The 24,020-nt window shown below is 38.7% G+C and overlaps 1 protein-coding gene across 1 annotated transcript in view; it reads right to left on the bottom strand.

Moving 5' to 3' along the window:
• Positions 1 to 3,814: 3,814 nt before the first annotated feature.
• Positions 3,815 to 24,020, bottom strand: part of ARMC3 (armadillo repeat containing 3) — a 57,150-nt gene continuing 36,944 nt past the window's right edge. Inside the window, exons 11-18 of the mRNA XM_042817213.1 lie at positions 21,951 to 22,200; positions 20,664 to 20,800; positions 16,578 to 16,746; positions 15,586 to 15,686; positions 14,462 to 14,557; positions 8,825 to 9,019; positions 5,769 to 5,931; positions 3,815 to 4,273 (exon numbers count right to left, since the gene is read on the bottom strand). Coding sequence (XP_042673147.1) covers positions 4,064 to 4,273; positions 5,769 to 5,931; positions 8,825 to 9,019; positions 14,462 to 14,557; positions 15,586 to 15,686; positions 16,578 to 16,746; positions 20,664 to 20,800; positions 21,951 to 22,200 — 1,321 coding nt within the window. The 3' untranslated portion in view covers positions 3,815 to 4,063. The remainder of the gene's footprint in view (positions 4,274 to 5,768; positions 5,932 to 8,824; positions 9,020 to 14,461; positions 14,558 to 15,585; positions 15,687 to 16,577; positions 16,747 to 20,663; positions 20,801 to 21,950; positions 22,201 to 24,020) is intronic.

The following is a 24,020-nucleotide window of genomic DNA, read 5'->3' as shown; positions in this document are numbered from 1 at the left end:
TAAACGCTGTTACAAACCTTTCCTTCTCTCTCAGATGATCCCCAAAACACGTAATGCATTTTCTAATCAGGAGAAGCACAAAATGAAGCTGATGAAAAATACCCTAAAACTCTTCATTTCCTCCAATTCACAGTGAAACCCCTTCACTCACTGCAGACACGTGGAGCCAGCGCCTGGCTTTGTGCTGCTCACTCATCCCCACCTTAGTGCTGCTGGCTTGCGAGAGCAGGGGCTGAGCGCCCGTTGCCACTGCCCAGGAACCAATCTACTGAGAAGGACCAATTCATAGCACATAGGTCAGGTCAGGAAGATGGGAGTATCTCAAAATGAGTTGCTTGGCCCTGGGCTTTGGAAAACTTTTTTTCCAGCTATCTAGAAACAGACTGTGATTTCCTCAAGTGCATTTGTTACTTGAGAAGTAAGAACTGTGTCAGAGAGCGGAGCAGTATGAGAAGTTGATTCACAGATAGAATCATAGAACCATCAGGGCTGGAAAAAAACACTGAGATCACCTAGTCCAACCCCACCCCAACTCTCACCACACCCACATCCCTCAGGGCCACATCTGCACAGCTCCTCCAGGGACAGTGACTCCACCACCTCCCTGGGCAGCCTGTGCCAATGCACCACCACTCTTAGTGAGAAGGAACTTCTCCTACCATCCAACCTGAACCTCACTTGGTGCAACTTAAGGCCATTCCCTCTCATCCTATTGCTGTTACCCGGGAGAAGAGGCTGTATGACAGCAGCAATCTACCATGGATAAATTGTGTCTGAAGAGAGCCTATTTATCACAAAACATGCTAGTTTCTCAACTTTAGATATTAGATGTCATGAACAAAATCTCTTGTATCTTGGGACACAGAGCAGAAACTTCACCTGTATCCTTTCTAATTTGTTCCCTAACACCAATTAAAATTAATGACATTTTGAAAATCCTTTTGACTCTAGAATATCCTTTTGACACAGTTGGCCTTTAAGGACTCTTCTTTCAAGCTCTGTCACTAAAAGCTTCCTGTGCAGAGAAGCTGAATTAAAAAGGAATTTAGTACACTCCATTGCTATTACACTTTTTGATGATTTTTTTTTTTTTTTTTTTAATTTTCCCCACCAAATCCTTACACCCTTTTATATCTAGAAAGAGCTGCTCATTTGTTGAAGAACATAGGTTAACACAAAAAACTAATATCAGAAACAATGAGATAGCTTAGGGACATCTAATGGAGACAGCACGAGAAGAACAAAGCAGCATAGACAGGGCCTGCAGGCCGGGAGCTCCCTGGTGCCCCACTGCTCAGCCCATTGCAGCAGGGTGTGGGCTCCCCGGAGCAGCTTCTGCTCCACAGGAAGGCTGCACTGTGCTCTGGAGCAAGCCTGCGTGATGCTAGCACCTCAAAGGGGAGCGTGTTGCATGCTATGGAATCCATATAGGGATTTGTTGTATTCGGCAGTTTTCTGCAGCAGTCACAAGGGAGTGATGGGGAGCAGTAGGCAGATTTTGGAAGACTAGAAAATGCTGCACAACCAAACAGCGCTGCACTTTTTAGGAGAGCCTTTTACTAAAGAGTTGTGAGCTTTTTGTCTCATAGCCTAAAACAGGCCTTTGGCTGTGGCTGCCCAGCCTGAGGAGGTCAGACCTTCCAGCCGGCCATTTGCCTTCAATAAATGTCCCTCGGCATTTATTCAGCTTCAAGCAGGAGCTTCTTTGGTTCTGCTTTGCGCACAGTTTTCATAGATGGCATCTCAGCATGTCAGTGAAACATCAATGAGCTGGAAGAGCAGGCTGGTTAATTAGCATGCAAATAGGCTCCCTCCTTAATGAGAAAGAAGCTTTTACTAGCTCACTGAGCCCCCAACACATGAGTTCCTGCTATGTCCTACAAATAACATTTTTATAGGTCAAAGACACACATGAGCACATTTTTGCCCCCACATTGCTGGCATTGCTGCACATACACCACCTGTATCTGAAGTGTGAATCCTGCCTGGTAACACTGGACAAGGAAGGCCAGGTAAAGTCATCCCAATATAACCGATATCTTTCAGTGTCAGAGGTAGCATTTTTATAATAGAAAAATAATTAGCTCATTAAGAGGTCTAAGGAGCTTTTCATTTATCAGCAAAGTCCTGCTCTAATGGCCACACTGGTAAAGAGCAGGAAACAATCACACCCCACAGCCACAGAGCAGTCTAGCAAAGCCCATGGAAAGGCACTGGAGCAGAGCCCTGTGATCCTCCCCTGGGTGACATCTGCGTGAGGCATAGCCCCTGAACTGCAAACTGCTCTGGAAATGTAGAAATGTATTTGTGCCATGTTCTTAACCTTTGCTTTATCGATCATTACTGGAGATAGGCTACCTGGGCAGACAGACTCTTGCCATCCTTCATTCTTCTGCTTTGCTGTGATGGCATATACAACGGTTTCTATGCATGCTGTTTTGGGGCTTTGCATCGTCTGGGGAATTTTTTGCTTATTTTCAAGTTTTCTGAGGAAAATAGGTACTGCATGAATTATGGGGGGAAATGGCTCTTGTAAAAACCACCACGAGAGCTATGAATATGAGTATTAATGCACTTTTCTATTTTAACCAAGTTGGCACGTTAGCCAGTAAAAGCCTATTGCCTCTGCACAGCCTCCATTTTGACACTGTGTTGATAACAAGTTGGATTTTTGGAGAAGGGAGTCACGTAATAGAAGAGGTTCAGATTCATGCAGAGGACCTGTTGATGAATTAGTACACCATCATCCCAAATTCATATTCACCAACAAAAGATTTATTTGTTTTTGCCTGAAGCCAAGTTATACACACACACACAAATATATATATATATATATATAAGATTTTGAAAGTTCCTGTTGGATTTGAAAAGAAATATTTGTTTTGCTCCATAAGTTCTGGATCCTTCTCAGGGTCCAGAGTTAAATAGTTACTGATGTTTACTGGGGAAAGTGTTCAGTTTCTACAATGCAAGGGAGCATAGAGTTTGAAGGAGTGACATGCTAGAAGTCTTCTGCTATTGCTGTTGTTTAGTAAAATCAGAAAATATATGAAATGCATTAATTCCATGAATTAGACAGCAGTTGTCCCTTGCTGGAAAAGATAAAACAAGTGGAAATTAACCTGGATGCTCAACTACTGATCAGAGACCAAGGGCGATAGAGGGGAAGCATGGAAACATTGGTATGCTGCTGCCAGCAATCTGTACTGCCTCTGCATATACTTTGGGGAAAATAGAAGAATCCTTCTCTGTAGCCACGTGTAGCTACAGAAGCACCCCTCAGAAATGTCTCTGAGCCAGCAAGCTGATCTAAAAAGACTGAAATAATCCACTTAGAATCCTGTTTGCCATAACAGTCTCTATACATGCAGAACAAGCAGACAGAAGTATGCTGGTCAAGGCATTAGGTCCTCCCATATCAAAATCCCACTGACAGCACCATTATCTTCAGTCTGCCGCTTTGCTGGTTCACATTCATTAGAAAGGTAGAAATCACAGAATCACATAATCCTTAGACTTAGAAATTAAAGGGAGATTGCAAGCACTAATTTATAAATCATCTCTCTCCTCTGTGGCAGGACAAACTATTTACTTTTACATAGAGTATATTATCCATAATTATAGCAAGTTCCAAGAAATATAAATGGAATGTTTTCCCCAGAAGCAAAGCGCACTGTTGAAGAACCACAAGTTAAAAAAAAAAAAAAAAAAAAAAAAGTAGTTTGGAAATAATTTAAATCTATATAATAAGCACAATATATCAAATATGCTTGATCTACTAAATTTTAATTTTAGTCTTAATGTAGTACCAACACTAACAGCCTCCACTCCCTCCCTAATTTCTAAGAACTGAGGCTGGCTATGTAAAATATGATTAATTCCATGTTTAGAACAACATACCAAATACAGATATCTAAAGTAAATTCTAAGAAAATGAAGAGCGTCTTTCAGCAAACGTCTGTAGAAATGTATGCATTTCCTTTGGACTGCAACCCCCTTTTGTTTCATAGATTACAGCATATAATCATCTTAAAACGCTTATTTTTGAGAAATTTGGGTGTGATTAAATATATTTGTACTGATCAGCCTCTACACTTTCTTGTTTCATCAGAAAGCCCGGTACAAACATCAGATCTACAATATACTCTTGAGGAGGAAGCAGAAGCCCAGTTACTCCTTGAGGAGAGTCATCAACCAATTTAACTTCATTCCAACCTCTGTTATACTCGCCACGAACTAAACTACAGCCAATTCCAAGTCTGTCTGCTATCACCTAAAAGAGAAAGAAAAGGTGTTAATCATTTAATACAATTGGCTTGTGTGATAGCGAGTGATGCTTAAAAAGAGCTTTCTTGATACAGTCTGTGTAAATATCTGTGGGGTTTCCAAACTGCAAATATTTACTGTTGGTTGTGCTTAGACAGACTGCTTATAGATGCTGTTTCTACTACATTATATGCACTGCATAAAAACTATTCATTTTTACTCTTCTCAGACACCAACATATTCATGCATCAGCCTGTCTTTCAGATCTCAAATGAAGAACAGAATCCACACTGCACTGAAAGGTATTCTTTTTCCTGGAAGACTCTGTTTTGCACAATATTCTGAAGAACCATTAACACAAAGTAATGATATGTGTACCTTGCATATTTTGTATGCACTGTTAAGTGTAGAAAGGTAACATTTTTATCAGTGTTAAATTTAAGGTCGCTGCTTCACTCCAAAGCATGCTCTTTGCTCTTCAGCACCTTCAGTGTATGAAGCAATGAAACATGAGGTGAACTAGATAGAACACCTCCATGGCCTCAGCTCTACGTTGTCCCCAGCAGTGCTGCAAGGGCTTCCAGATACAAAAAAACCTCACTTTCTCAGAATGCATCTGCTGTGAAGAAATAAAATTCTGAAAGATTTTTACTTTTACAAACAAAGATATTCCAGACTGAGATTGTGGAGGCTTTAAGAGAGAGGATTTGTCCCTACAAATGTTTCTTTGGAAACATAATGGTGAGAGGACAGTGGATGGTAAGAGAACTTCAGTACTGCTTCAGCACAATTAATTCCTTCTCTCATACCTCCACAATGCATGTCAGGAACTTTCTCTCCCCATGAATGTCATATATTTTGCATTGTACTCTTTCTCCCTCTATATTATTTCCTAGGTCCTCCCCACTTAGTGTCTAAGCCCTTCTTCTCTTTTTCTTTTCATCCAAGGAGAAGAGGCCAGCTACCCAATAGCCGAGGAAAAAGGAGAGCACAGATAAACAGGCTGACATGAAGACAGAGGAAGAAACAAAGCTTTCTAGTCTATGCAACTGGAACATAAAAGCTGTTATGCATTGTCACAGAATACTGGACAGATAATGAATAGAAATGGTCCCAGCATATTTACATTTGCAGCATCCAAAAATCCCCCAGGAAACTGCATAATTCAATATTTTACAGTTTACAGAAAATATAAAATGTTTTGACTACCAAACAAATATCTTGACTTTTTGCCGTTTATCAAGTGTTCTGCTGATATCACTTAAGACAATTTAATGAGAAAAAGAATGTTTACAAAAAGAAGCAATGCTGGCTTTCGTTCACTGGGAAATCAATTTTGCCAGTAAAATATGTATACACTTCTGTAGACTTAGACATATACACAAGATATTACATTAATATAAATATTAGATTACTTTAGATTACACTGATGCAAACATACTCTAGTTTTAATATCCGTTTAGCAAAAATAACATTACGTTATAAAGTAAATGTTAACATACCTTGAAAAGTAAAGCCCTGTGGTAAAATGTTCCTTTTTTAACTTTCCCAATAGGCACAATGTTGGATTTCAGTTCAAATTTTATTTCACTTATGTGTAGCTCCCAGCTGAAATCGTGTAGTTTGTCTCTTTCAATTGCACCACCCATTTTGTCTGCAACAAACCTGTTCCAATGCACACCAGGATCAATTAAACCTACAATGCCTCTTGAATTTATCATAAAATAGAAGGTACAGAAGCAATAAGAGAATGATATATACAACTCTAACACTGTTGCTCTGAATGCTGTAATTGTTTTATTTAGTAGCCTTTTTTTTATTTATAATATTATCTACAGTTAAACATTACTGTAAACATAAATATCACAGACCAAAGACAAAGCTGCCAGCGGTGATTCTGGAGAGGTCTAGCGTGGGCACCAAATACTCAGAGAACATCCTCATCAAAACTGAAATCAGTGAGTAAATAGTTCAGAAACTAATGTTCACCTCTGCAGATAACAGATTATTTGAGCAATGTAGTGCAACCCCCAGCCCTGGCATTTGAAATTTTAATTAAAGCATGAGAATATGTGACAAAAATAATCATAGACAACATTCACAACATGGAAAGTAACTACACCCAGAAAGGGTACCTCAATCTCTACATGTGTTTTCTTATGCCAAAGCCAACATTTGGGCAGGAGGTTATCTTTATCCTTAAAAATAAATAAATAAATAGTTTAAATAAAGAAAGAAAATCAGAACCCACAAGCTATGCAAACACTGCCAAGAGAGTGCCTTCTGGGTGACTGTGCACAAACAGGATCCAACTCTGATTTGTACATCCCTACCTCCTCTCACACACATCTTCACCTCCCCTCTGCCACAGCTCCTCTATGCACAGAGCTTTGTTCCTCTCGGTGTCCTCAGATGAAAGCATGGGTATTATTGAGGGCTGTGAACAAGGTGCTGCAGAGCTAACATGACAGTCACTACCTCAGACTGGGAGCAAACTTTTGCATCACTGCCTCCATAGTAAACCTATGCAAACAGGTTTTAGTCTCACATGCATGCAAAACAATTCAAGGGGTCTTATTTCTCAAAATCCAGGGTTTAGGGAGGTGCTGGTAGCAGCAGCACAGGAGTTATTGCGGAGCAGACTGGATGTGGTAATGTGAAGCTAGGAATTACAGCATGAGCCTGAAGAAGCAAAGGGGTCCAAAATAATCTCTTGTGCTGCTCTTGCCTACAGCCAGCTCTCAATAAAGGGAGTGAAGGCCCCTCAGCTTACATGCACACCACTCCTGCACATGCACAAAGATGTGCTGCACTTGTTTAAAAGGAGGCAGCCAGTACCATGGTGCATTCCCCAACCCATGCCAGTTTCCTCCCAGCAAAGACAGTATGGATGTGCCTGGGCTCCTGCAGCTGCCTCCTTCTTCCCTGATAATTCAGCACATGCTATCCAGACACACACAGAAAACGCAGCATATGAATACAAATCCCTGCAGAAAACATTCTACTTCAGTTCTTGATAATCGTTTCACCAGCTTGTGTATTTGCAAATATTTCATCTGTATGTCTGAAGAGTGGATTTGAAGGAGTATTTTATGAGTTCCACCTTGAGAAAGACGGTGTAGTTTATACACAGCTAGATAGTTAAGAATGAATACTCGTCTAATTTTGCAATCAACAGAGAAGACAGTCCTCATATCGTAGTGGACTGCTTGGTTAAAAAAGAGGTTAGTAGAAAGAAATAAACAAATTTTGAGAGACTCAGTGGGATCTGACACCGAACTCTCCAGGAAACTGCTAAGATAGGAAAGGTTAAACTAAGGAGAAGATGAAAGAAACCACACTGCTTGGAAATGACAGTGATTGGTGCCTAGGCTGAGTGGCCAGCACTACTAATGAATCACACATTGATAACAAGTGTGTGTACACACATCATTGCAATGTTCTGGCACTATTAAATCATCAGGATGTTAATTATAGTAGCACCTGAAAACTCCTTTTAAAACTGTCCTGTGCTTTTGGTACAGAAAACAAAATACAAGAGAGTTCTTACCCCAAGGTATTTTTAAACTTACAGCGCAAGAAGGATCCTAAGACAAGGAACAGACATAAGTTGCAACAGTCTCAACCATTGTGCAGTTTTTTCTTCACTGACAATGCTTGGTTAATTACAGACTTTTTTTCTGCAATGGTTACATCCCACTAACTGGGTGCATGCATAGACAGCAGCAACTGCACAAAGTTCTACATACAGGGAATTAAAAGGGCACCTCCTGGGAATCTGGACCCCCTCTTGCAGAACACAAAATTTTTGCATTTGGGTCAGTTTTTTTTTAAACCCTCATCCAAAACCCACTGGAGTCAACAGAATGTTCACAGCAATTTTGGGGCTGTGAGTAAATAATGGCAAGTAATGCTTCTTTCTAGTTGTTTGCTTTAAAATCCAGGGGGAAAAAAAACATTAGTTTCTCTCCTAATGTTTGATTGCTGTTCAACAACCTTCAGGGCATTATCACAGCCAAGATGACAAGTAAGAATAAGGGTCATCTGCATTATCACAAAATATGTGCAGTGTGAAGAGGAATGAGAGGGGATATATTTCATGAAACAAGCTCTCTAATAAAAGGAAATTCTCAGAATTAAAATATTTTAAATACTTTAAAGACAGTCTTCATTGTGCATTCATTTGGAGAACAAACAGGAAAGTTTACAGTAAAACGCTGGAAATCCTGACTTATCAGAAATGCTCAATGGAAAGGCTCATTACAGATGTACAGATGTCAAAAACCTGAAGCTGCCAACATGAGTATTTTCAGAATGAGAAAATTATACCCCTTTGTTGCAAATGATACTTTAATTACTTTAAACTAATTATAATAAAATAATAAGAAAGAAACAAAATCAAAAATCATATTAAAATACCAGGCCAAAGCTGTTTTTTGATTCCAATTATGGGTGGGAAAAAGAACAAACTTGAAAAAGTTGTCCTGTGAAAAGAAAACTGTTATTTTACCAAATCAACTTTGTTGCATTATTTATAGAAATATAATTAGGTACTCACTGTGCAAGAGCCACAACCTGTTCCCGAGTAGTGGTGAGTGGTAGAATTGTTTTAGAAGCATCATTAATATAATTCATTAACATGAAGTCGGGTGGTGGTTGCCACTGGACATCTTCCAGATTTATTTCATCCTGGACTTCAGACATAATCTCAACTTCTTTCATTTTTTCTTCTTCTTTCTTCCCTTTCCCTTTTCTTACATAGAAAAAAAAATACATTAGAGTACTGTTACTTCTAAGGTCCAAATCCTGAACAGGTCCCATAACCAACTAGCAGAAGACTAAATGAAATGCTTGCTTTGCTCAGATTAAACACTGTGCATTTCACAAGTTTCGTAGGAACTACAAAAATCAGCATCTCACAGGGGCTATTATTAAGGTCCATAGAATCAGATATTTTAGGATTTTTTATTTGTGGGAATGCATAGAACTTGTGTTTTATAAGCATTATGTCTTTTTTCAGCATGCATCTTGAGTAATTCTACAAGGAAATATGACAAAATTCCTTTCTTTTTTTTTTAAATCCATAATACTGCCATCATTCTTGGAAGAAAAAGAAAAGAAACAAAGGGCCACAAGAGAGTGTGCTTCAGGGTACAATATAATTACTGTATGCTCTTCAAATTATTCTTAAAATTTTTACAATGAATGGCACTCTTAAGACTTAAGAAGGCATTGTACAAAGCAGAAAGGCATTTACCATTATCAGCAGTCTAATTCAAGCAATTTGCCTTCAGAATATTTTTGAACTTTTACCTATTAAGATTTATCATATTCACAAAAAGTCCTTTTCATAGGTTTCAAAAAAGTACATTTTTTAGAAGGACAACCAATTAAGATTTAATCTTCAAAATATAGAAAATTCACCACTGTCTTAAATAAACTGTTCCTAATTACACTTGCACTCCAAAAAAGCAGGCAAACTGTTTTTGTTACCTATTTTGACCCTATAGCCAGGGGTCCTTATAATAGTAGAACAAACAACTACTACTCAATTTATGCACTTAGGTATTATGCTTAAAAATAACTTGTTAAAGGGAACAATATCAGAATGGACTCTCACCTGTCCAGTATCTGATTTACCAGCTTTTCAAAATAATAGACATCTATAGATAGCATATTTCTTGCTCTTTGACTGTTTTTTTCCCTGCTCCTCCCCTTTATCCTCTTAAAACATTCTCTTCCCAATGGGAAGTGTGCCAAGTGATTATGCTACAAGAGGAACACAATCTTTTTTACTCAAATGATGGTTGGATCGCTTTTATTCTCCTTCATCCCAATTTTTCAGGAAGAAAAAACTCAATAGAAGGGTGCCCACCCTTCTCTTACTGGTTTGTTTTCTTGCTGCTTATTTCCTGGAGGTACGACTCCATTCTGCTCCTTGGTGAAGTGGCTGTTTTAACGTCTTCTACATCTGTCTCTGTCCTGCTCCTCAACAGTCCATTATATGTGTCTAAAAATTTGTCTCATAAAGAACTGCATCTTACAGCTGAAGGCTGTAAAATGAACAGTGGCCGTTGCAGTAGGCTTCTACTAACCTTTTCATATCCTCTCTTTTTATCCCCATTTTGTTATGAGAATTATGACATCAGAGGAAAAAAAAAAACCACTCCTATTTCTGAAAATTGCCTTACTGCTCATGATGAAGTTGTTCAGAGAGAAAGTGGTGAGGTGCTGGCACAGGCTGCCCAGGGGTGTAGATGCCCCATCCCTGAAGGTGTTCAAGACCAGGTTGGATGGGGCCTTGGACAATCTGCTCTAATGCCAGATCTGGAGGTTGGTAGCCCTGCCTGTGGCAGGGGGGCTGGAACCTGATCATCCTCAGGGCCCCTCCCAGCCCAAGCCATTCTATGATTCTATGACATGCTACAAATGCAAAGCAGTACTGCAGAGGAGAATTAACCACGGTAAATAGTTTTCAGGCTGCTAGGATTCCTGTTTTGCAAGTTCAGGACAAATGTCCTGTAGAACACCAGAGAGCGAGCATGAGGAAGACAGCAGCCAATGCACTACACTGCCACCAAAGAACAGCAATTGCTCCTTTTTTGTTTTCTTTTGTGCGCAATAAAATCTCTTGCCTGTCTTTCAAAAAGGAGTAAATATGAGCATTGGAAAGTATATTCTTTGAATGCTCTGTAAGTATACAGCATGCAAGAGATACACGTTTATCAGTCTATGTTAAAGTTAACATTTTAGTTCAGTCACTGTATATATCAGATATGCAACTGCTTGATCAAAAATGTTGCTATCTGCCTATGCAAATACATGTCAAACTATCAGCGAGGCACCTTCTCTACATCTAATTCAAACACTTCCAGCAGACAACTATAATTCTCCTTTCTCTTAGCTTTCAACTACAGTTTATATAAACCAGTATCACTTTTCAAAAACAGTGGTTTTAAACTGTGTTCAGTGGTACTTTGCAAAATAATGTTGAACAGAAACGTATGATCAAAGGAAAAAAATATGTAGAAAAAAGTATAAGCATGTTTAAGACTTGGAGTCAGCCACTGACCTCCAAGTAACTTCCATATATCTCACAAATTAATAGTAATAATGATGTATGAATTATGGATTCAAAATGAATGACAATGGGGTTATAAATCATGCAACTTGATTATGACATTCAAAAGCAATTATTTTATACTTGAAGAAAGAAGTCTTTGTATCCATGCAAGTTCACTATTGGGAAATTGAGCCAGGCATTTGTTTTTTCTTAATGAAAATTTCTGCTTTCCACAAGAGTTAAGATTGCTAACAATGCAGTTATTTATTTACTGTGTAATTGATACAAATTATATTGGTCATTTCACAAGTAATGCCTCCTGTATATTTCCATGGAAACTGCAACAGATATGAAGAGCACAGTAACGCTATTTGATAGAGAAAATTCTCAGCTATAGAACACTATTTTTCAGTATAGTCACCACCACTAGCTATGCATTTTCACCAGCAATGAACAAGAGCCTGCATGCTGTGCTCACAGAAGTCTGCATCGCTGCCCAGAACATGGTTTGTCTCTCATGTCACTGTCACCACTGCTGAAATGCATCACCCACTACTCACTGGGCTCACATTTATGTTCTGGTCTCCAGAAACATTCAGCAAGCATCAGTGAACATCAATGGGTGCAATTTTTTCCACTTGGAGGAATTCAATTCCACACCTTTGCTTCACATATCCTTTCAAGTGAGACACCATTTTGTCAAACTGCCCCTCTGCTGTCATCTGGAATAGGATATTGGCGAGAAGGTTCAGCCTCTACTGCCATACCACCAACATTCGCTTCTGACACTGTGGGCCAAAACTACAAAATAGGAGGCATTATGTCTGGAGCAGCCCTTGTACATTAAAAAGCAACTACCTAAGGGTTCCGTCACAGAAATAAACACACTTTCTCGTCAGAACAGGTCTCTAAGCTCTGCACTTTAAGACTGTGCAAAATAATCTCAGTCTCTAGAGCCTCTCCAGAAATGACAAATGCCCACAAGTACAGAGCAAATATTATTGGCTTTGTACTCCCCCATCACTTCTGCTCCCTTTAAGTAAACTGTCATAAACATGGGATGGACATCAGGAGGACCATCCAAATCAGCAGATGTTACAGTAGGCCTGGTAAGAGACTAAAGATGCTTCCTTTGCATCCCAATCCAAGAACCTTGCACAACATCCAGGTGGCAAGTAGTTCTTTTTTCTTTTGTCTTCTTTTTCCTTTTCTTTTCTCTGTCTTAGCAAACAGTTGTTATCTCAACCCATGAGTTCTTTTTTGTTTCCAATCTCTCCCTTTCTCTTGACTGGGAGGAAGTGAGCAAACAGCTGTGTGGTGCTGAGCTGCTACTAGGTTAAACCACAACAAACTCATTTCAGGTATTTAATATGAAATGATTTAAACTGAATTCCAGAAGTACATACAGAATTACTAGCCAAATTGTGACTCAGTAACTTTTGGCTAGCTTAATCCCGCAATTTGGTTTGAAGTCAGAACTGCAACACTTGACCATCAGCAGCTATTATCTATCAAAAATTTGATTTCATTTCTAAATGAATATAATTCAGAATGTAACACCTTAAAGCTTTTTCTCTACTGCGGGTTGTGCAGACCAAAAGACCTTCCATATAGCTCCCGTTTTTCCTCCACTGGAGATACCATTAAGCTATTGAGATCACAAAGCAAGTTCCAATTTTCCCTTGTCTTTCTTTACAGCACATTTAATCTCCCAGGCACAAACTCATACAAGCACAGAAATACACAGCAGTGCAAGAAATCAGCAATTACCTCTATCAATAAAAGGTCTGTATAAATAGTAGCATATCACAGTTCACGGATGAACTCCAAGCTGAAAATTGCAACCGTGGTGCCCTTGTTCCTAAGACAGACACTCGCCTTTTTGCAACCCTGAAACTATTAGTATTCTGTAATACTATCAGTGATGAGAATTCACAGCCCTTAGAAGTGGCTAAGGACCTCTATACTACAAAACTAGATAAATTTGGAAGTCAGGACTGAGACCCACAGAAACCAACATAATAAATGGTTGTACCCCTAAGTTAGCAAACATAAAATCTGAGTACAGTTGTAGGCTGTATCGTGTTCCTATCAAGAATTAGACACCATCCCCCAGATTGCAAGGAGGTCCATTTGGACTGGCTTTGCAGTCCTGAGCATTCCCCTGGAACTAGAGATGTACTCCTGCCTTCTCTAAAAGGCACCCCTGCAGCAGCAACTGTGCAGCTGCTCAGTTCAGGTGAACTGAACTGAAGGTGAGTCAGTCCAGCTGGAAGACTATGGTTCACTTTTCCACAGTAACAAAATTTAATTGAAATACTTAATTTATAAGTCATTAAGACAAGGACAGAAAAAACGCCTTCACAGACAGAGCTTTCTACTATATCTGTTTTGCCTTTCTAGGAAAGCTAGTGAAACTGCAACAAACCAGAATAAGACTGGTAATCCCCAAGCATCAAGCAGGGTCAGGCTCAAATACTTTTTCTATAGAAGAACAGAATGAATTTTCCACAATGAGATTAGAGATTTGTATCTATTTGGTAGAAGACGACCTGCTCACTAGATCAGACCCACAAAAAGGACTAGTAAGACTGTACCTGATGTACTGTATGGATCAGAGGGAGCTCTCCAGAGCGAGGCATTTTTAGGCTTATTGCTGTCAAAATTGAGATAGTACTGAACACACTCTTCACTGCTTTCAGTCACTTGTAGAATTTCACTGGAAGAAATTTACTCTATGAAAAAGGATGGATGTGAGCAGTAGAGGGACTTCTTACTCATAGGTGTAGGTTTTTTATTGAGAAAGAACTACCCTAATTTCCCTGTTGCTTAATTGTCAAGTTGGAAAATTATTGCATTTCACTGCCTCCTATGGATACTGAAAGGAAAAACAGCCAAATAAATGAGAGATGTTCAAATACAGTATGGGGAGGACTAATAACTACCTAGATAGACAAATGAAGATTACTGCTATTAGGTTGTGAAAGAAAGACCCTGAAAACCTATTTAAAATTGTATTTGAGCTATCGTACTCTGTTAGGAAACTGTGTATTACTATTTTCAATCAGAATTATATTTTTAACTTCAGCACAATAACAGAACACTGATAACTAGTAAATTGCAATACCATACCTTACTTTTTCTCTACTACTTTTTCTTGAAGTAAAAGGTGACAAAGTAGTCTGTTCATAAGATAAATGCTGTGGCTTTTCCTCTACCGCAAGGACACTGCAAAGAAGATAGTATTTGCATGTTAAATTATGAAAATAGAGCTTTAATTTAAAGGACATTAAATATATTAATAAGAAATATATAAGAGGAAGAAATAATAGAAATAAACACAATATTGATTCAGAGATCAAATATAAAGCACAGGATACCAATGATGGACAAGTAACTGAGTAGTAGGATTGAAACTAAGGTGCAAAGGCAATAAGCTGTATGAAAGTCAAAGAAAGAAAACCCAATAGTTAAAAGACAAGCATAGAGATCAACAAAGAGCACAAAAGGTTAATTTGTCATAGATATTCTCAGACATCTTTATGGTGTCGTATACAAGCTTAAAAGGGAAGCTTCTGATATTGTAAACTAAATATGTGATGTGTTGACAGAGAAGAAGATTTTGGATTTGCAAAATACTGGTAGAGGATTCTTTGATCTGTGGGACTGTTTATACAAAATGACTCCCAGTTAAACAAGGCCAATACCAACTTCCTGCATTCAAATCTTAGATTTGTTAGGCTGGTTTCAGCTTAAACAGAGAAGGAATTGACATTGATTCTCTATCAAGCCCAAAAGCCTTGTGCTGCTTCCTGGGACGTTGTGCTTAAAATTCCATGCATTTGTCTGCACACAAAGATAATCAAATCATAGGTTTAATTGTTGCGTGTTGATGTTCTGTTTTGATGGCATAATTATTACAGCAGATGACAAGCTCTGTTATAGCTATTAATAAAATGAGTGTTCCACCATGAGAAACCAAAGGGTGCTCAGTGAACGAGTCTTCTTCACTAAGTTTTCTAACAGAAAACAGAGCAAATCAAGCGAATAAATATTTTCTGTCTGAAGGGAAAAAATAGTGATTTTACAAATTTTTCTTTTATGAAATACAAATCTCTTGCCTTGTAGGACAGGTAGCACTCTGTTGAAATTGAAATAGATCTCTCACAGTACAAACTACGTAGTACTTTCATATTGGAAACAGTGGAATGGATGGAAAAATGAATTACTGAAATAAATATTACTACATTACTCACTCTTCTTGCGGCTTAGCATTAATGAAGATGATGGCCCGACGGTCAGCAAGCTCTTGCATACTCAGTTCCTCCAAAGACAGAAGTTTTACACCGGGTTTTATCTACAAGAAAATTACAGCAAAAGATTCAGTGGTGTTCTCAGTTAGAAGTGAAGACAAAAAATAGTTTAAGAGTCATATAACATTTCTTATCTTCAACAGAAGACTTGCATGAGAACTTATAAGAATCATTCTAAATATACAAAAACAGTATTCTCCCTATTTGCATTTTCCTTCTTCAATTTTCTTAGAAAATATCATTTATAAATAATCTAGCTTGTAATTATTGTTACTGTGTCATTCTAAAATCTAGGATAAGGTAACATTCCTGACTTTGAAGACACTGCAATTCAGGATGGAATTTTCAAAAGTAAGTAAAAGCTTTAAAGGCATGCATTTCACTGATCTCTCAGTAAGAATAATATTTTTAATTTATTTGGGCATTTTGTAAAGTACTTCCCTAATTTAAACTGAAAATACTAACTTGTGATACATAGTGGAGCCAGTCTTCATATATCAGCAGTGCTGTGTGAGAGAAAAGGTCATGACCAAGGTGAAAATATGAACCCTTCTTTATGTAAAAATAAACGAAAAGTCCATAGGTCATTCAGAGTCAGATTGCTATCAAATATACTGCAGTGAAAGACACCAGAAGAACTAACTTCTGAGAAAGTCCCTGGTAAGGAACTAGGAGCTCAGCAGATTACACAGGATTGTAAGGAGATTGGGAAGAAGACTGTAACTAGGGGATAGCATAAAGATGATAAGATTTCACCATAAAGAAAGATAAACGAAAGAAATTATTATAAAACCCAGGAGACAGCATAACAAGAAAACAAGCAAAGTTATTTTAGGTAGCCAGATGCTGGCTTCCGTTACAGTCTTCTTTCTTTTTTTTCAAAATGAAGAAGAAAATTTTACTGTTTCTAAGAAAAGTAATTTAAAGTAGCTTACCTTCCCATAATCATAGAATCCATCAGTAATGACATTACTTGATGATAAATATCCCATTTGGCTGTACTTCTGGGAAAGATTGTTATCAAGTAGCCTTTCCAGAGCAGCTTCACTAAAGTTATTTCTGCGCCCTGTTGACTGATTAATTTCTTCTAGGATGTCTAGCGCACTGTTAGACGAAACACAATGGCTAATTCATCATTAGGTACCCATTCATTGTCATTACACAGTTTTCAGAATTACCAAGACATGGACTTAATTCTAAGAGCTAGCCTAATGCTGTTTAGACCAGCAAGGAGCTTGCTGTGCTACGATCAAGTCTTTTTCTAGAGGAGAAAAAATGCCTTGCAGTGCTCAAAAGCAAAACCAAATTCTTTTCAGCAGTTAAACTGTTACATAAAAAAATGCTAACAGGGTGCCACAACCTTTTATGAGAAAGATGCTGGGTACTACAGAGAACTGGAGAAAAGAAGAATGTCAAAGCCAAGTAAAAGAAGTTCTGTTCAGAGCTGACTGCAGCATATAGTTCAGGAATCCCTCTCCATCTTGTAACAACTGTAGCAACTGGCAGACTCCAGCTCCCAGTCAGGCAAGGTGTGAATCCTGGTTTAGGGCTGCTCCTGTGCTTGCGAAAGAAACTGACAGAGATGAGCTGAGCTCAGCTTAGCATGGAAACATAAGCAGTTGTGGAAGCAGAACCAGGCTGGCGATAGTTCTGCAGCATGGAAGCAGAAACAAATGATCACGGGTATACTGGAGGGCAGAGATTTATTCCTTGGCTCTGAAATCCACATACTGATAGCTTCTAGCCTGTGAAACTTAGGAAAAACTTACTAGGAAGAGAAAGAAAGTTGAATCAGGAGAAACACAGTTCAGTTTTGAAACTGTTTAGGAATTAAAAAAAACACATCAGGAAAAAAAGAGGAAGATGTATTCATGTGTCAAATTTGTATGTGTATGTCAATATACACGCAGAAATTCTTCATATTCTAAGGAATATATATATATATATTTTTAATATATATTTGTATATATAAAATGGACTCCACAGTTGGCCGGTCCATTTCTCTCTCTGAGCAGAAGGTGCCTCAGCTCTGCACACGTACAAGATAGACTTCTGAAAGTGTGTCAGATGAAATCCAGATAACAAGCTTTGCAGACAAGGCAAGTGGCAACCATCTCTTTTATAAGAGAGCACTGGGAGAAAACAACCACCATTCAGACTATTTGTCATAAAGCAAATCTCAACAAGATCAGGCAATCAGAATGTAAGATAACAAAGGGATTTCCACAGGGAAAATTGAGTCTAGTGAGTATAGCAATGTCTAAAACATGGCATTAGAGGCATAATGGCCTCACATGAAGGAAGGACAAGCCAAAAAGGGAGAAAGTGCAGAAGCACTAACAATACTGTGACTACCTGAAAACCCAGAAATGGAAATATGAAGACTTCCAACAGGGAAGAAAAAGTAAGAGACAAAACCAAAAAGCCTACAGGCAAATTGAGATACAACCATTCAGGGACCCAAAACTAAAATAAATGTTTCATATACTACAAATCAAAGAGAAAAATGTAAGTTTATGACTCAGTGTGGGAAGAAAACTCATAACAGATGGCATAGAAAAGACCGAAGCATCTGCTGCCTTTCTTGCTTCAGTTTTGATAAAATGGTTGCAAACAGATGCCTAACAGCAATTTTAATAAGAAGGTGGAAGCAGTAGGCTTAACACTAAAGCTTCAGAGGACAAAGGTGGCAATGCCTGAGACTTACCTCATACCGCGTTTTGAAATGGCAAAAGCAACTTTTAAAGTATTTGTAATTATCTTTGAAAATCTGAGGAGACCAGGTGAGGAGCCAGAAGAGTGAGAAGGGCATAGATAGTATCTAGATTTAAAAAGAATGAGCAAGGAAATGGTGGAGATCATCCAGCCAAATTTAAGTGTCCGAAGAATATTATATCAGAATACTAAACAATCAATTTGGAAGCATGCAAGAGATAAGGCGGCTTGTAATAGCCATTACGTATGGTTATAAACAAATCACTTAAGGCCAATTTAATTCTTTCTGTGATAGGGTAACTGACTTAATGTACAGGCACAAGGAGTAGATGTGAGATACGTCTTGACTTTAAGATATGTTGCGACTTCAATAAGTCTTTTCAAACATTCCTATTTGAATAGTCACCAGCAAGACAGAGAAATACGATCTATATGAAAATAACATGAAGTAGTGCCTGATTGGTTGAAAAACTATTCTTAATGTATAATTATCAATAATATGCTGTCAAACTAGAAGGACATATAAATTAGAGTCCTACTCCGATGCAACCAGAAAGAAGAGATTAAATAAGAACAGTGCTATATGCAAGATATGGAAAATAATTACTGAGATTTAGTTGATGGTTGTATGACCTCAGCTGAAATACCTCATCCAGGCTGGAAGATAACACTTCAAAACAGTGTAAATAACTGAGATTTAGAGATGTGTGACAGAATGATATCAGACTTCAAAACAAAAAGCAGTTCAATGCTTTTGCTTTGGCATGAAAAGGAAATCGAGAAATTTACATGAAGCATGAGAAATTGCACACACTCATTGAATTATTAAGGTTGGAAAAGACCTCTAAGATCAGCTTGTCCAATTGTCCACCTAACACCAATGTTGTTCATTACGTTCCTTAGTACCACATCTACACAGTTCTTGAACACCTTCAGGAATGATGACCTCACCACCTCCACGGGCAGCCCATTCCAGTGTCTGACCACTTTTCATGAGAAGTTTTTCTTAGTATCCAACCTGAACCTCCCCTGGCACAATTTGAGGCCATTCTCTCTTGTCCTTGGCTATTACCTGGGACAAGTGGCAGACCCCCAGCTCACCCACTACCTCCTTTCAGGCAGTTATAGAGAGTGATACGGTCTCCTCTGAGCCTTCTCTTCTCCAGACTGAACAATCCCATTTCCCTCAGCCACCCCTCATGAGACTTATGCTCCAGACCCCTCACCCTTCTCTGGACACGCTCCAGGGCCTTGATGTCTTTCTTGTAGTGAGGGATGCAAAACTGAACACAGTATTCAAGATGCAGCTTCACTAGAGCTGAGTATAGGGGGACAATTATCTCCCTGCTCCTGCTGGCAATGCTATTTTTGATACAAAATTCAGTTAATTTAAAAAATAAAATGCTATCAAAAGGTATTATTAAATTCCACTGAAATTAGGACAAGATATAATTGGACAGAACTGCTGTAAGGGATATTTAAAACTAAAAATCTTTCTAATTATAAAGATATCTCAGCACCAGAAGAGGTTACCTCAGAAGCTGTCAAACCCTTTCAGAAAGAGTACTAACAATCACACTGGACAAGCTGAAATATATCACTATAACTGATTCAGTCACAGTAGGCAGACAGACAGCACTACATCTGAGGTCTCCTCCAGATCTATTTTTGAGGTCTGACTGCACAATTCCCTCACATATGGGCTCCAAGCATCTGTGCAGCAGCCAGAGAAATGTCCAGCAGAGGGAGCAGGGCAATTACATATATTTCACTTTAACAATAAGAGTCACCTAATATACGAGTCTTGCGACTTATAGCCAAAACAGCTTTTCTAATTCAAATAGTAATATATGGAACTTGGAGTTTTCAAGAAGGAATATGACAGATTCTCTTTAAAATGACAGTTCAGTCCAACTTCTCTTTAACAAAAATTAGCCCTTGTGTAATAAAGCACAGTTCACTGTATGCTGAACCTAGCCTGAAATCTGAACTTCGGTTTCAAGTTTATGGGGCATTTGTAGCCCCCATTTTTTACTAATCTAAGTACATCTTCAATAGAAAGCCTAATTTGATTAAAGAAACAATAAACATATTTATAATTCCTGACAGTTCTTTCTTCAGGCTTGCAGTTTTTCTTCTGTAAAATCAGGACCATTTCAGCTGTACCACTGGCAATACAAAAATAGTTTGTTTACCAAAAAGCACAACTTAATTTTGTCCTTCTGTTATTAATACAGAAAGATCAAGTTTAATAGAGTTATCTCATTAAAATCCTCCCTCTGCTCCTTGATATCATTTCTACTCACCCTAGCCTGCACAGTTCGACAGCAGTTAGTTCATCGCTTGCACAGACCATGACAGCCCAACAGGCATTTCTTCTGACTTCTTTATCCTTCGAATGTAGTAGCTCAACAAGTGGTCCCAATCCACCTGCATCTCTTAACTATAAGAACACGAAGACACAGATGCTGACATATTTCACCTACTTCATTCCAGAAAGAACAACATATTAAATTCTCCATCCAAAGCTTGATTCAAGACTTGTAGACAAGCAATGCTGGGCTGGCAGAAAGGCCATTTATGGTAGTTCTCTGCTTCTGAGCTGCTCTGAGCTGAAGTGAGGTTCAAAAGTGGCACACATCCTTTCTGACTCTCCTTTTCAGTTATAAGATTACAAAGTAGAAATTGAAGATGAAGAGACGATGCAGCCCAGGACTGCCATGGAGAGTTATACACCTTTTTCTGCTTTCTGTTGCTTCCTAGCAACTAATTTACATCACAATCTATCTGAATTTGTATAGTACTACATGTATGGCAATCTTATTAACATTCCATTCTCTCATGTGCTACTATCTTTCCTATAAATGCTGGAAAAAATATTGCTCATTTGGATTTCTGAAGATAAAGACATTTTTAAGGACACTGAAAGAGGTGGATGGATTACCCACTCCCTGATTCATGACCTAAGTAACAGCTTTGACCCTTGAGAGATCTCCAGCTTATGATCTATGAATGCACAGTGCACCATCCCTATTTATGAAAATAATATGACCATTGATAAACAGGGAAAAGTTCAACTAGCTGGATGATACTCATGGAGGAACTAATTACAATTTGAGTTTTGTTTGAATTGCATTTATTCTGTGCACATTCAGTACCTCAAATCAAAATTAGGCACTGCCATTCAGGCCCTGAAAGTGGGCAGTATTAAACACTGAGGGGAGCGATTAGAACTTATCATCTTCAAAATACAGCTGTCAGTTGCAGCTGAAAGAAACTTTAATGCTTAATACTCATAAACATAGGGATTAAGATACAGTCCTGGCTCAAACTCATTAAAGCTACAGAAAAGCTGCATAGGATGAATTTGTGCAGGCTAACGCAACAGTAAAAATAAAAATTGAGGAAAACCTTTTCCAAGTCTTCATAACAAACAGAGGTGAACTCACCTGAATGAGTAACCATGCAAAATTAATTCCTATCTAGAAACCAACTTTTAGAGCAGACAAACAAAACACAGGAATCCTCAGTAAGTGTAACAAAAAGGATTCAGAATTCTTACAAACAATCCCAATCTTGGAGAAGACTTTTACCTCACTTCTTGCGTTAGCATCACAACCAAAGGCAGCCACAGTGAGTGCTGCCCTGCTTTGTACCCGGCTGCTGGCAGAACGTAGCGGCTCTGTGAGCACACTCATCACGCCGTGGCTCTGAATACATAAGCGCAAAGGCTCTTGCATGGCCATATTTGTTAGCACTGCAGCAGCATTAGCAACAGCTTCGTGTCTCTCGGTGTTTAAGGTCTTCACTAAAGGCTCAATTCCTTCAGCTTCTGCAACAGCGCTAAGAAAATGAAGAAAAAAATCTTAGTTATTTTTATGACATTTATTTCCACTTACTGTGTTATATTTACCAATAAAATTAGTCTTGTATTTCAAGAATGTAAAATGTTGTTTACCTGAAATAATTTGAAAGGCCGATGTTTATGTTCTAAATCACAGTGTGAAATAGAAACTAAAAGTTGAATCGTGAAAGCCCTCCTTCTGATGCCTTACCTAGATCTGACTCAGAGAGTGAAGCGCCGCTCAGAAGTCACAACTTAAGAAAGTAAACCAAGCCAGAAATTCCTGGATTCTTCAACTTATTAGGACACTGATTCTTTCAGAAGTTTCTGGTTTTATTACGTTGGTCCACGACGTCAGAGGTGGATGTTAGTGGTGTGGCAGCAGAAGCAGAACCTTCCCACCAATATTCTGTTACATTCTGTTGCCATGGGACAGGTGAAGCAGAGAGGTAGTCTGATAGAACGATGTCTGACATGGAAGTGCAAATGAAGCAAAGGTGTGGAATTTCTCCATGAGGAAAAAATGGCATGCACTGACATATATTGATGCTTGCTGAACGTTTATGGAGACCAACCAGTGGTTATGAGCACAGTGAGGCACTGGGCGGTGCACTTCAGCAGCAGCAACAATGAGTCATCTTCACTGGTGCAGATTTTAAAAGCATGGCATGCAGGCTCTTGTTCATGGCTGGTGAAAATGTATAGCTAATGGTGGTGACCATATTGAAAAATAATGTTTTGTAGCTGAGAATTTGCCCTATCAAATAGTGTTATCCTGCTCTTTGTATCTGCTGTAGTTTCCATGGAAATAAATAGGAGGCATTACTTTCAGAGCAACTTATATGCATCCCAGGACAATTCCTCCTCACTCAGTGTGGCCCACGCAAGCCAGAAGGCTGGACACTCATGCACTAGTACCAAGTTTCATGGTTGCACATCACCAGCCAATCAGTAGCAAACAAGCATTCTCCTTGCTCCCATATGTGCAGCCTGTGCCTGAAGGCTGCTGCTGTGGCCAAGTTCTGAGTTAGACCAGCAAAATAGCTTGTTTGCAACAAACAAACAAACAAACAAACAAACAAACTGGGGGGCAAATGCTGGGACACTTTTGAGGATCCCTTCATAGAGCTAGGTGAGAGAACAGCCACGCACTGGTGAGGAAGCAGTAAATTAAGGCAGAAGACAGCAGATGTGGGCAACTGTACTATTGGAGGCCACATCTGGAGGATCTAAATCTGATGCACTGCAAAACTAACTTCTACTTGACAACAGAACTAAGTCACAGCAGAAGGAACTGGCCTATGAGCACTTCACCTTAACTCTGCTATTCTGCTGCTGGCATTCACCTGAACAGTGCTTCCTTTCCCCCCCTTCCCCCCCACAAATCAACTTCATACCTAATATGTGGGATATAGAATATGTTTGAAAGCAGCTGATGATGTCTCTCCTAAATGACAGTAAGCTCTAGACTACAATTGATGCAGACCCTAGAAAAGAGAGGTTGGTTTTAGCTTAGAGGAAACTACTGTGCTCTAACAAATCTGTATCTCAAATGCTGGATAGGCACATGCTTGGAGTTACCACCTCATTATGTATTCCTTGGTTTCTTTGCCAGAGGCAAAAGAGACTACTGATACAAATATGGTTTATATTCTTCAAACACCATAAGATATTCCATAATTTAAGATTCTTGTTAACCTTCTTGCCAAGGCTTTTCTTTCTACTAAAGAACAGACTCATTTTTTTGTCTGCATCGTCTTACATCTGTATTATCTTAGTTCATTTCAGTGGTAATTTTTCTAATGTCACTATAAAACAG

Source organism: Centrocercus urophasianus, unplaced genomic scaffold (genome assembly GCF_019232065.1).
Source record: "Centrocercus urophasianus isolate 14NV4802_14NV808 unplaced genomic scaffold, USGS_Curo_1.0 seq_16, whole genome shotgun sequence".
Taxonomy (NCBI): domain Eukaryota; kingdom Metazoa; phylum Chordata; class Aves; order Galliformes; family Phasianidae; genus Centrocercus; species Centrocercus urophasianus.
Note: the sequence above shows the minus strand (reverse complement) of the source record. Positions and strands in the feature narration are given on the sequence as shown.